We start from the raw sequence: 14434 nt of genomic DNA, 5'->3' as shown, positions 1-14434 counted from the left end.
CATACTATTCCCATATAATCCAGCAATCATGCCTCCTTGGCATTTACTCAAAGGAGCTGAAAACTTACGTCCACACAAAGAACTGCACATAAATGTTTATAGTAGCTTTATTCAAAATTGCCAACACTTGGAGGCAGCCAAGATGTCCTTCAGTAGGTGAGCGGGTAAATAAACTGTGGTACATCGAGACAATGGACTATTACTCAATGCTAAAAAGGAATGAGCTATCAAACCATAAAAAGACAGAGTGAAAATATAAATATCTGTTACTAAGTTAAAGAAGCTGGCTGGGCACAGTGGCTCATGCCTGTTATCCCAGTGTTTTGTAAAGTTAAGACAGGAAGATCACTTGAGGCCAGGAGTTAGAGACCAGGCTGGCCAACACAAGACCCCTGTCTCTACAAAAAACTAAAATATAAAAATTAGCCTTTAGCTGAGCATGGTGGCATATACTACTGTAGTCCCAGCTACTTGAGGGGCTGAGGCAGCAGGATCACTTGAACACAGAAGGTTGAGGCTGCAGGGAGCTGAGATGGCATTATTGCACTCCAGCCTGGGTGACAAAGTGACACCTTGTCTCAAAGAAAAAAAAAAAAAAAGCCAAGCACAGTTGTGTGCACCTATACTCCTAGCTATTCAGGAGGCTGAGGCAGGAGAATCACTAGAGCTCAGGAGTTTGAGGTTACAAACTACTCTATCCAGCCTGGGCCACAGAATGATGATACCCTACCTCAAAATGAACAGATAAATGGGACTTAGTTACATTAAAAAGTTTCTGCACAGCGGCTGGGCGTGGTGGCTTACTCCTGTAATCCCAGCACTTCGGGAGGCCGAGGTCAGGTGGATCACAAGGTCAGGCGTTCAAGACCAGCCTGGACAACATGGTGAAACCCTGTCTCTACTAAAAAATACAAAAATTAGGTGGGCATGATGGCTCGTGCCTGTAATCCCAGCTACTTGGGAGGCTGAGGTAGGAAAATTGCTTGAACCGGGACCCAGGAGGCAGAAGTTGCAGTGAGCTGAGATTGTGCCACTGCATTCCAGCCTAGGGTACAGAGTGAGACTCCATCTCAAAAAAATAAAAATAAAAAAAGTTTCTGCACAGCAAAAATAATAATGATAATCAACAGTCTATAGAATGAGAGAAAATACTGGCAAACTACACATCTGACAAAGGGTTAATATAGAGAATCTACAAGGAACCCCAATAATACGTGGGCAAAGGACATGAAATATTTTTCAAAAGACAGACACACAAGTCATCAACAAATATGAAAAAATGCTCAACATCAATAATTATCACAGAAATGCAAATTAAAACCACAATGAAATACCATCTTACACTACTTAGAATGGCTACTAAAAAGTCAAAAACAACAGATGTTGCCAAGGATGTGAAGAAAAAGGAACACTTATATACACTGTTGGTGGGAATGTAAATTAGTACAGTCTGTATGGAAAACAGTATGAAGATTTCTCACAGAACTAAAAATAGAACTACCATTCTATCCAGCAACCCCACTACTGGGTATACCCAAAGAGAAAAAAATCATCATGTCTCATACTCATGTGCACTCGTATGTCTCCTAGTACTACTCACAATAGCAAAGATATGGCATCAACCTAAACGTCCATCAATGGATGACTAGATAAAGAAAATGTAGAATATATATACACCAAGGAATACTACTCAGCTATAAAAAAGAATGAAAGCCTATCTTGTGCAACAATGTGGACAGAACTGGAAGCCGTTATCCTAAGCAAAACAACTCAGAAACAAATACTATCTTCTCACTTACAAAGGGGAACTAAACAATGGGTACACACGCACATACAAAATGGAAAAACAGACACTGAAGACTCCAAGATATGCAAGGGTGAAAAAGGTGAAAAAATTACCTTTTGGGTACAATGTTCACTATTAGGGCAATAAGTACACTAAAAGGCCAGACTTCACTACTACACAATATATCCAGGTAAGAAAACTACTTGTGACTCCCTCTGCCCCAGGGGCCCCCTTCCTAGCCAGATGGTTGGATGTGCAGTGTCCTCAACACCATGAACAAGTGAGCAATCTTCTGCATCACCAAGGACTTCAGCCCGCCTCTCAGCCCTCCCGCTGCTGGGCCAACTTCTTGTATACCCAAAAGGGAATCGTTTAGGCTTGCTAAGACTATATCGTGCCTGGTGATCCTGATGTGCTTTAAGTGCCTCCACACCAGGGTACTCCTCCCTGTTGGTAGCTGAAATGATCCTAGGTGCTATTTTATCATCTACATGTGTGATCTGCACAACAAAATACCATTCATCAATGGCCCCGGAGTGATTTCTTAGCAGTGATCCTCTACCTTATCACCTCCATTATCGTCCTTGTTGAGAGAGGAAACCACTCCAAAATCATCTCAGGGGTACTGGGCCTAATTACTATGTGCCTCTTTGGCTTTAATGCCTATGTCAACTTTCCCCCTTCAGTAGCAAAGACATACAGCAGCCCCCACTGACCCCACAGATGGCCCAGTATAGGCAAACTCCCCTCATTTCTCTCTGCAACCTGAAAGTAAGTCCTCCATTGAAATAACACTTCCCTGCCCCAATACCACCACTTCCAGCCAACCAATTCCCAACCCCCTATAGAGGTAAAAATGCCTTTCTTAGGCGAATATTGTCTTCCAGCCTACCAATCAACCCTGATGGGTGTGGCCACCTTTATGGGTATGCTTAGGTTCTGCTTCTGCAGTATTCAAAAGGAGACACGAGTTTTGCCTGAACCATGCCCCCACCTAAGCCATAAAATGAAGGAGAAGGAAGCCTTAGATTTCAGAGTCCAGGCGCCAGGTAGTGACCCACTCCACCTTGGTATGGGTGGTGGTTCTATGGAGGGATAAATACATATTTAACAGATTGTTAAAATGTAAAAAAGAAAACTGTACTTGTACCCTCTAAATCTATAAAAATGTAATAAATAAGTTAAAGAAGCTAACCTGGGCTGAGTAAGTTGGCTTATGTGTATAATCCCAGCACTTTGGGAGGCCAACGTGGGAGAAGTGCTTGAGGCTAGGAGTTCAAGACCAGCCTGGGCAACATAATGAGACCTCATCTCTAAGAAAAATAAAACTCAGCCGGTGCTAGAGATATTTATAGCTAGAGTCAGTCTTGTTTCTAGGTTTTCAATGAACAGATTTAGGACATAAATATGTAGCCATATGCATTTATAAACAAATGGTGTGATATAATTTTATGTTTTATATGATGTATGACAAAATATCAAACATACACTTAAAGCTAAAATATCTTATGAAAACATACTGAACTTTCAATTCAAATTCAGGATAACAGGGCTTTTAGTTACCCTCTTTTATAATTATATCTGCATCTTCTTTAATACTGAAAGTCCTGGTTCTCAGGGATATGGGATGATAGAATATTTATTTGCTTCATCCCACCAATATGATTACCAAGAGCAGACAAAACTTTGTGTGCATATCATCTCATCTGCCCTGCCCTCCTTTACATAATTGTGCTCTGTCTACATTGGCAGAGTATGTATCCACTACATACTATAGCTTTCCCATTTAACCTGCATAAACCCCTATTTTTGGACTTTGTTTTGCAAGTCATTACATATTAAACGCCCCCTACTAGCTCATATGTCAATCATTTTGGTTGTCTAGAAGCTTGTTCTCTAGATGATTCTTTAAAAGGCGTTCATAAGGGCCAGGCGTGATGGTTCACGCCTGTAATCCCAGCACTTTGGGAGGCTCAGGTGGGTGGATCACAAGGTCAGGAGTTCAAGACCAGCCTAGTGAAACCCCATCTCTACTAAAAATACAAAAAATTATCCGAGAGTGATGGCACTCACCTGTAATCCCAGCTACTCGGGAGACTGATGTAGATAGAGAATTGCTTAAACCTGGGAGGTGAAGGTTACAGTGAGCCAAGATTGCACCACTGCATTCCAACCTTGGTGACAGAGCAAGACTCCATCTCAAAAAAAAAAATAAAAGCATTCACAGTAACAGTATGTCTTATGTTTACTGTATGTTGATAACAGTCTGTACCCTTTATATTTGAAAACTGGTTTTGGTGAAGTCTAGATCCTTGGCTCACATGATCTTAAAGTATCTTAAATATATGTTACTCCAAAAAAAATTTTTTTGGTATGGCATAAAGCCTTGATGCAGGTCTAATGACACTTGAATTTTCTTATTAGTCACTTGCTCTTTTAGCCTAGATGCCCAAAACATGTGCTTTTTCCTTAAACTCAGTAACTTTACCAGAATATATCCTGGTGTTGGTTTTTCCACATTGACGTTCTCAGGTATACTGTGTGTTCTTTCAGTGGGTAGTTTGAATTTTTTTTTTAATTTAGGAAAGTTTCCTTGAATTACCATTTTTAGCATTTGTTCTAAACCTGTGCATTGATTTTTTTCAGAGGTCTATTTCTCTGTACGTTGCTTATCTGTCACTCTCCCTTGAATCTTTAAAAAAATTGTTTTCTTTTTTTAAAAATGTCAAAGTATAATCTACATACAATAAAATTCACTCTGTCTTATGATTCCTTTACAAATGCATAGCTATGTAACCACCACAATTAAAACAGGTAGTAGTTTTGGCACCTCCAAAAATCTTCCCTGTATACATAATTTGGTGTTAAAACCATAAGGAAAAGACAAGAAAGTAACTACTATAAAGTCAGGATAATGGTTAATTTTGGGGGCAGGGTTGGGGCTGTGACTGGCTGTGGCATATGGAGAAGCTTCTGGGTAAAGTTGAAAAACGTCTAATTTTTGACCTGGGTAGTGATTACAAGGCTTTTGGCCTTATAATAATTCATTAATAGGAAGTACAAGGTTCCATTCTACAAACCTATTGAACCAATAGTTTATCCTCCGTAAAGATAAATGGTAAAGATGATTAACTGTTAAGAAGGCATCTTTTGGTCGGACACAGTGGCTCATGCCTATAATCCCAGCACTTTGAGAGGCTGAAGCGGCAGGACTGCTCAAAGCCAGGAGTTCAAGACCAGCCTGGGCAACAAAGCAAGACCCCATCCCTAAGGAAGATTTTTTAAGTATTAGGAAGGTATGGTGGCATGCATCTGTAGTCCCAGCTACTCAGGAGGGTGAGGTGGGAGGATCACATGAGCCCAGGAATTCAACGATACAGTAAACTATGTATAATCACGCCACTGCACTCCAGCCTGGGGAACAGAGCAAGACCTCATCACTAAATATAATAATAATAATAATAATAATAATAATAATAATAATAAATTAAGAAAGGTTACTTTAGAGGAGTCTCCCCTCTTCCTTCTTATGTTGTATTATGGTGAGTTTTATACACATATATATATATACGTTTTCATCCACAGTTCCTGGCTCCTAACTACCATAGTCTTTATAATCTTGGAGTGCTTAAGGCCTCAGGAAACAGGATCTCTCTCTGACCTTCTCCTGTCCTTCTTTCATCTGCCCAAGGCAGGACTCTAATCTGACTGTGGGTCAAAAGACCCACATTCCAGACAGAGTCCTGCCCCATAACCTAGAGGAAGGAATGCTACAGAGAGCCCAAGAAAGGTCTGAGCAGATGTGCCTTGCTTGTCCACTGATCACATTTCTACACAGTTGTCAACCATACCTATGTAATGAATTCTCCATAAAAACCCAAAAGAACAGGGTTCAGAGAGCTTCTAGATAGCTGAACGCATAAGGTTCCTCCTTAAGGGTGGTATGCCCAGGGAGGGCATGGATGCTGTACTCCTTCCCCTACACCTTGCCCTATGCATCTTTTCATCTGTATCCTTTGTAACATCATCCTTTATAATAAACTGGTAAATGTAAGTAGATGTTTCTCTGAGTTATGTGAACCACTCCAGCAAATTAATTGAACCTAAATAGGGGGTTGGGGAACCCCAACTTGAAGCTGGTCAAAGTTCTAGAGGCCCAGACATGGGACTGGTGACTCAAGTGGGAGAGGGAAATCTTGGGGACTGAGTCCAGACTATGGGATCCACTGCTACCTCCGGGCAAACAGCATTGGAATTGAATTGGAGGGCACCTAACTGGTGTCTGCTGCTCAGTGTGTGGGGAAAAGAAACCCACACCTTTGGTCACAGAAGTCTTCTTTTGTGTTGATGATTGTTGTGATGGTGTGAGAGCAAAGAAAAAACATGGTTTGAGAGTTTTTCCCGATTCATGTATACAGGACTTCCTCCCAAAGTTCAGGGTAAGCAGAGAACAGTGACTCAAAATCACCAAGGAGTTCACAGCATGTGGTGGAAGGAGAAGAGGATGGAGGAGAATCTCCTTAGCCTCAGAGGTGTGTATCAATGACCTAACTGAGTGCTTTCTACCGTATTCCAATGCTTTAAGAAAGGGGAAACTTCCTTTTAAGCAAAGGAATTGTAATTCAAAAACTGCTAATAAGGGCTGAAAAAAGGAGAGATAAATATAGTTAAATGCCAATCCTGCGAAATTTAAAAGGGAAAAAAGAGGAGTGGTAACTGCCTGTGCTTTGACAATAACTACAGAACAAGAGTGCATATTTCTCTTTGAACTCCCCTGGCACAGAAAGCCAAATCTGACAGGAGAGGAAAGAGAGAAATTTTACTCTCCACGACCATACCTACTTACTGAGCTCAACTTGATTTAGTAAAGTCCAGCACTCTAGAAATCAGAAGAGAGAAAACAGGAGAGACCCATGTGTGTACCGACTCCTACTATGGCTGCAAAGGCAGGCATTTAAGTTTACTCTATAGGTTAACCAGAAATTTTGAGCTGAGAAAGGAGAAATGCTATGATCATTATTTCCTTTTTACTTCCTGTTATAGCACTTTTATACCTACACTTGTTATGTTTTGTCTATTAGTTATTTATACTTGCACACTCCCTTCTTCTTACTCCCTAATGTCATAACCTCCATAAAAAGAGGGACTTTTATATATCTTCCATGCACGTGGGCCAGGACCAGGTAAAATGTTTTACACATAGCATATGCTGAGTATGCCTGCCGCGTTAAACTTTTAAAAATCAAGGGCAGTCAGGTCAAAGAAGAGAAAGTTTGTTCTGTACTATTTCAGAAGGCAAAAATCAGAAAGGAAAGTAAGGGGGAGCATATTAGGCCAACAGTAACACAAAGCTTCATTAGCACTGGTTGCCCTGAGAAGTAATGTCCCTTCACCATCTTTGAAACATTTTAAAAGAGGCTGTGTGCCCACTGGCAGAGATGCCGGGGAAAGGATATCCTTCACATTCGAAGGCTTACGTATTTCTTTGAATATGTTCAGACTGCATTAAAAGGGGAAGGGAAATTTGACATCTGCTCCAAACTCCTAAGATTATGTGTTTCTAAATAAGGCTGTCCTCAGTGACTCAGACTGAAAAGCCAATGAAGAAAATAAGGAGAAACAAATCTACCCCAAAATCTATACAGGTCAGTCATTCGAACCCCACTAGAAATCTATCATTTGATAATCCAAAAGCTCATTCCTACTTTATCAGAGAATCAAATACCAGAACAAACAGTTGACTGGGCACTAGCATTTTACATGTGTTTTTTTCATTTCATCCTTGTTATTTTACGTTTATATATTTTGTAAGAGGACACTAATACTGAGAAAATATGCAATGAATGGGTTTTGAACTTGGACTCAAATCATATTCTTTTCATTGAACCTTCCCGCTTCTAAGGTAAGTTACTAAAATACAATCATTTATAAATGTACTACATTCGTAAAATATAATCATTGTTTCTTTTGTGTATTGGCATTAGAAATCTCAGTATCTCACTTTACTATCGTATCTTAATTTCCATACTAAATTCATGCTTCCATGTCTTACCACTTATTTCAAGCTCTGCCCAGTGGGATTTCTTTCCATTTGCTGCTTCCTCAGAAGACATAATTGTATACATCCTCCGAGGGTCAGGGGGTTCGTATTTTTCTTTGGGCATGCCTGTTAAAAAAACGAAACCAATCAGCATTCTAAAAAATCAAATAAACAAAAGCCACAACATCTTTTTTTGAGACAGAGTATCATTCTATTGCCCAGGCTTAAGGCGTGATCTCGGCTCGCTGAAACCTCTTCAAGCGATTCTTCTGCCTCAGCCTCCCAAGTAGCTGGGACGACAGGCGCGTGCCCCCATGCCCAGCTAATTTTTTGTATTTTAGTAGAAACAGGGTTTCACCATGTTGACCAGGATGGTCTCAATCTCCTGATCTCGCGATCCGCCTGCCTCGGCCTCCCAAAGTGCTGGGATTACAGACGTGAGCCACCACGACAGGCCCACACCACCTTTTAAAAGTGGACACCCATATTATAATCTCTACCATCTTCCACTAAAAGACGTTCTTGCAGAAACTGATTATTTCAAGTGTAAGACAAGACAGAAACAAACAAGCTGAGAAGCTAACAAGGGTGCAGTTACGGCAGACACAGGAGCCAGCTTAAAGAAGCTTCCACTGGCCAAATATGAGACAATCTGAACATCACAAGAATGACTGCAACTGAGTCATTATGAATTTCATGAATTCATAATTTTATCTGAAAATCAAAAAACTTAAGTCACCTGAAAATTAGAAAATAAAAGAATCGGCCAGGCGCAGTGGCTCACGCCTTTAATCCCAGCACTTTGGGAGGCCGAGGCGGGTGGATCACGAGGTCAAGAGATCGAGACCATCCTGGTCAACATGGTGAAACACTGTTTCTACTAAAAATACAAAAATTAGCTGGGCATGGTGGTCCACACCTGTACTCCCAGCTACTCGGGAGGCTGCGGCAGGAGAATTGCTTGAACCCAGGAGGCGGAGGTTGCAATGAGCCAAAATCACACCATTGCACTCCAGCTTGGGTAACAAGAACGAAACTCCATCTCAAAAAAAAAAAAAAAAAAGAGAAAAGAAAAAAGAAAAGAATCAAACAATTATCCTGTATTTCTGGCAGAAACTAGGTGAGTGATTGTTTTTAACAGAATTCTAGCTAATAAATGCAAAAAGAGTTATATAATTAGAAAATAATCAGTTTACAATCTCTAATAAAATAATGGATCTAGGCAATGATTATCAATAGTTAATAAAACCATTAAGTGGAAAAAAAAATCAGTGGAAAATTTTCAAATGGATAGATCAGGTTAAAACAGCAGTTCCCTACCCTTCTGGCCCCATGGACCAGTTTTGGGAAGATAATTTTCCACCGATTTGGTGAGGTGGGGTAGTTTCAGGATGAAACTGTACCACTTCAGATCATCATGCATTAGTTAGATAGCATCACAAGGAGCACACAACCTAGATCCGTCGCATGTGCAGTTAACAAAGGGGTTTGTACTCCTATGAGAATCTAATGCCGCTGCTGATCTGACGACATGAGGCGGAACTCAGGCAGTAATGCTTGCTCACCTGCCGCTCACTCTTGCTGTGCAGCCCAGTTCCTAACAGGCCATGGACAAGTACCAGGGTTGAGAACCTCTGAGCTAGAAGACCTAAATCCAATGATCGGTCTCATCATTAGGACAACCAAACATCGCGTGCCTCCCAATAAGACACTATGAGAAGTACACATAAATCACCTATGTCCATGACTCCTCACCAACAAAGTTAAAAACTGAACCTGAATCAAATCAAGCCTCTCCAGATCTGATTCTAGTTTACAGAAAGTAAGGGATCTAGAGGAACATGTTTAAAGTAACATCACAGGACACAACCATGTGAATATACTTTATACTACCAAACGGTATACTTGGTTATGATAGCAACTATCAAGTTTACCACAATTAAAATTTTTTTCAATTAAAAATAATACAAGAATACAGTCAGCCAGATGCAGAATATAAAAGTTAAATGACAAAAGACCAAATTTCTTGAACAAATCAATGGTCTGAAAAAGAGGATTAAGATGAAACATATGGAATAAATGACTTAAGAGGTACAGCAATCAAAGGCAATGTACAGACCTTGTTTAGTCCCAAATTGAACAAATCTGGGTTTTCTGATTTTGAAAATCAGAGAAAGTTGAAAGTGGACTAAATATTAGTTAATATTAAAGAAGTATTGTGATTCAAGCACAGTGGCTCATGGCTGTAATCCTAGCACTCTTGTGAGGCTTGAGCCCAGGAGTTTATGAGACTGGCACCAGCCTGGGTCCCATCTCTTACCAAAAAAAATTAAAAATTAGCCAAGCATGGTTGTATACACCTGTAGTCCAGCAACTCAGGAGGCTGAGGTAGGAGGATTGCTTGAGCCCAGGAGGTTGAGGCTGCAGTAAGATTTATGTGCCTGCACTCCAGCCTGGGCAACAGTGAACCCTGCCTCAAAAAAAAAGGTATTGGCCAGGCGTTGTGGCTCACGCCTGTAATCCAAGCACTTTGGAGGCCAAGATGGGCGGATCACCTGAGGTCGGGAGTTCAAGACCACCTGACCAACATGGTGAAACCCCGTCTTTAAAAAAAAAAAAAAAAAAAGGTATTATGGTTGTACGTGATTTTTTTTTTTTTGAGACAGAGTTTTGCTCTGCTGCCAGGCTGGAGTGCAGTAGTGCGATCTCAGCTCACTGCAACCTCTGCCTCCCGGGTTCAAGAGATTCCCCTACCTCAGCCTCCCGAGTAGCTGGGACTATAGGCATGCACCACCACACCTGGCTGATTTTTTGTATTTTAGTAGAGACGGGGTTTCACCATGTTGGCCAGGATAGTCTCAATCTCCTGACCTCACGATCCACCTGCCTTGGCCTCCCAAAGTGCTGGGATAACAGGCATGAGCCACCACGCCCAGCCTGTATGTGATTTTTTAAAATCCTTGTCCATAATTGATGATACACTCTAAAATATTTAGGTGAAATAAAACATCACTCCCATGCATATTTCCTCAAAGCCCTTGTTCCTGTCTCGCTTTTATTCTTTTGGCTAAACCATAATCCTGATCTAACCAATTGTCCGCCTACTCTGTATACCCATGCAGCTAACACAGCTGGAGAAAAACCTATGACCATGTGAGCCTAAAGTGAGCCAGTCAGCAATAATTCCTCAGACTCTATATACTGCCCGGAAATAATACTGTAAATTCCTAGTCTATCTCATTCTCCTAGACGACTTCTGTCTTCAAACCTCCAACACCTACTCCTCCAACCTCCCTCTAAGCTGATGACCTTACTTCTATTTTCACAATGAAAAAGAAGGGCCCTTTCTACAAACTCCCACCTATACCAATCTATCCCTTCCCTTAACACGTAAGCCATTTGTGCACGTCTATCCACCCCATCATTCTGCCTACTCAAGGACATTACTCTGGCAATCCCTTCTCTCTTCTCACCACATTATGCCACCCTATTGGATCTTTACTTTCAGCACACATATATGTGGTATTCTCTCCTCTATTTAAAAAAATGTCTTAACTTCATTTCTCACTCCAGGTACTTCCCTTGTCTCATTCTCTCTATAGCAAAAACAATCCTCAGGAGTTGTCTATGTTCTCTTCTATTCTCCTCCTCCAGTTAAACCCATTCAAATGAGTGTTTTTAACATTTCACCAAAAACTATCAAGAAGAAACCCAGTAGCCAAGCACAATGGCTTACACCTGTAACTCCAATGCTTTGAGATGCTAAGGGGGTAAGATCACTTGAGCCCAGGAGTTCAAAGCTGCAGTGAGCCATGATCATGCCACTGCACTCCAATCTGGGTAATAAAGCATGACCCTGTCTCTAACAACTTTCTTTTTCAAAAAAAGAGAAACCCAGTGATCTTATGTTCTTATTTCCAATGGTCACTTCTCTGACCTCTTTTTGCTTATGATCAGCATTTGATATAGATGATCATTCCCTCTTTGAAACACACTGCTTGGTTCCCAGGATATCTGTTTTCTTGATTTTCCTCCTATCTCTCTAGATTTAGTTTTTTTGCTAGTTCTTCCTGCAGAGGTGCAATTATCTCCATTTTACCAGAAAACAAGCTCAAAAAGGTTTAAGCAATTTGCCCAGTGTTACAAGGCTAGGAAATAGCAGAGTCAGGCTTTGAACGAGTCTGATTAAAAGTTAAAGCTAATGGCCGGGCGCGGTGGCTCACGCCTGTAATCCCAGCACTTTGGGAGGCTGAGGCGGGCAGATCACAAGGTCAAGAGACCGAGACCATCCTGGCCAACATGGTGAAACCCTGTCTCTACTAAAAAATACAAAAATTAGCTGGGCCTGTAGTCCCAGCTACTCGGGAGGCTGAGGCAGGAGAACTGCTTGAACCCAGGAGGCGGAGATTGCAGTGAGCTGAGATTGCGCCACTGCACTCCAGCCTGGCTCCTGGCGACAGAGCAAGACTCTGTCTCAAAAAAAAAAAAAAAAAAAGTTAAAGCTAATTTAATTATGCTAGGCTGCCTCCCTGCTGACAGAAAGTAGAACTACTTTTTTTTTGAGTCAAGGTCTTACTCTGTCACCCAGGCTGGAGTGCAATGGTGCAATCTCTGCTTACTGCAGCCTTTACCTCCCAGACTCAAAAACCATCCTCCCCTCAGCTTCCCATGTAATTGGGACTACAGGCATGTACCACCAGACCCAGCTAATTTTTGTAGAGATGGGTTTTCACCATGTTGCCCAAGCTGGTCTCGAACTCCTGGGCTCCTGCGATCTGCCTGGCTCAGCCTCCCAAAGTGCTAGGATTACAGGCATGAGCCACCACACCTGGTCTACTTTTCAAACATAGAAATGGGTTTTGACTGTAGAGTCAAAGCACAGAAGGAGGTAAGTAATCCTAAAAAGCTGCTTGAAATAAGAATATAAATGGCCAGATAAAACAAACTGGTCTCATATATTAATTTCTCCAATATAGAAATATGGTACCTGCTGTTTTTAGACTGATACAAAATACCCAGTACAGAAAGGTAAACATAAAGAAGTGTTCATTCTGTCCAGAGGACAATGTGGAAAAGGAAGCGTCCTTTCTGAATGACATGAATATGTCAGTAATAACCTAGAAAACATAAAATGCTCTGTTCTGTGCTACCAGAGCTTGATGACAAACATCCCTTAAGATCACCTAAATGCCACTATTCTGACCAGATTCCACTTACAAAATAACTATCTGATCTTCATTAGCTTTCCCAAATAGAATTTAATGACAATAAGAAATTGCTCTGACCAGCTATTAGTATTTTAGTTCTATTAATCATTTCAATTCTTGATTGAAGTTCAGAAACCTGACTTATCAATCTCATGTAAGCTTAGTATGAATCAATGTTCAGTTTGATCACACTTCAGGAAGCGTTACTGGCCTAAGAAATCTGAAAACCATGCCCTGTACCTATGGCCATTCCATCAAACAGTCTTGATTTCTGCCTAGGCATCCAATCACTCCCTTTCTTGGTTTTTCGTGAGATCGGCTGTCTTAAAATTTAAGGTACTCATCATTCTAATCCCCAAAGCACTGAAGAGATCTTCAGTGCTTCTCTATTTTCCTGAGATTGGGAATTAGGAAGTAAAAAAAAAAAAGGCTAGAATAAAAGAAACACAGCAGATTGGACATATGCCCACTGAAAACCCCAATCCATTTTTCTGGGAGTCTGACAAAGTATAGCATTGAAGTCTAGGTAATAGAAAGGATACAGAAACACAGGCAACTTAGGATTTTTCCCAAGGCTTTTTAAATCAACAAGTAGTTCTTGCTCTCTAAAATGTATAGTATGCCACTTAAGATTACTATCTAAAATAATAAAAGTATTCCCAAATAAAACACCTGAAAACTTTCAAGGAGAATTACAAAAGAATACTTTTTTTTAAATAGCTAGGCCACAGTCAGAGTCAGCAGGCATATAGCACCTAACTAGTTAACATCTTACCAATCAAATGCCAGACACCACTACTGATCCTGGTACAATAAAACAAAAATCTCTACCTGTTTCAGATCTCAGAGCACTTTTTCATGATCTTAGAATAATTATTTCACTCAAACACAAAACATTACTTGTATTTATTAGAAAGATATGCTTTCAGATTCGCTTACAAAATAGCTTAAATATACAAAACTTATGACCATCCTGGGAAAGTCAGTGGTGCAAGGCAGAATTACAAACCATGAAAAGACCATACAAAAACATTTAAATTAAAAGTGGCCTACATATATACCAGAAACCTCGAATGCTTGCCAGAATCTAGAGGAAGAAAAAAACCTTCATGAATCCAATCTACTTCACACTTCTAGAAATGCTGTAGGTTAGAGGGAGCTGGGAATAGGAATCACAGTGAGGGGTTATAAGAGACTTAGCGGTGTTGGAAGTAAAATGCTCAGTGCTGCAAAGTGAAAATAGCACTCAGGCAAGTTTTCTCAGAAAGGCAATTTACTTCTATAGAAGGGTGTGTCCCCCAAGTGGAACAATGGTGAGAGCACACCAGACAAGGGAGGGGGAGGGGGTCTTTTCCCTAAGGCAACTAGTCCCTACTGCTGTGTCTTTTCCCTATTGGCTAG

At 40.8% G+C, this 14434-nt stretch overlaps 1 protein-coding gene across 7 annotated transcripts in view; it reads right to left on the bottom strand.

Moving 5' to 3' along the window:
- The window catches only part of CNOT6 (CCR4-NOT transcription complex subunit 6), an 88554-nt gene that overhangs the window by 42296 nt on the left and 31824 nt on the right, over positions 1–14434 (bottom strand). For all 7 annotated transcript variants that reach the window (XM_021676302.2, XM_021676301.2, XM_064376628.1 and 4 more), the window contains exon 2: positions 7839–7952. In XM_021676302.2, coding sequence (XP_021531977.2) covers positions 7839–7950 — 112 coding nt within the window. In that variant the 5' untranslated portion in view covers positions 7951–7952. The remainder of the gene's footprint in view (positions 1–7838; positions 7953–14434) is intronic.

Source organism: Aotus nancymaae, unplaced genomic scaffold, assembly GCF_030222135.1.
Source record: "Aotus nancymaae isolate 86718 unplaced genomic scaffold, 86718_ANA_hifiasm-v0.15.2.pri h1tg000015l_1, whole genome shotgun sequence".
In the NCBI taxonomy this organism is placed as follows: Eukaryota; Metazoa; Chordata; class Mammalia; order Primates; family Aotidae; genus Aotus; species Aotus nancymaae.
Note: the sequence above shows the minus strand (reverse complement) of the source record. Positions and strands in the feature narration are given on the sequence as shown.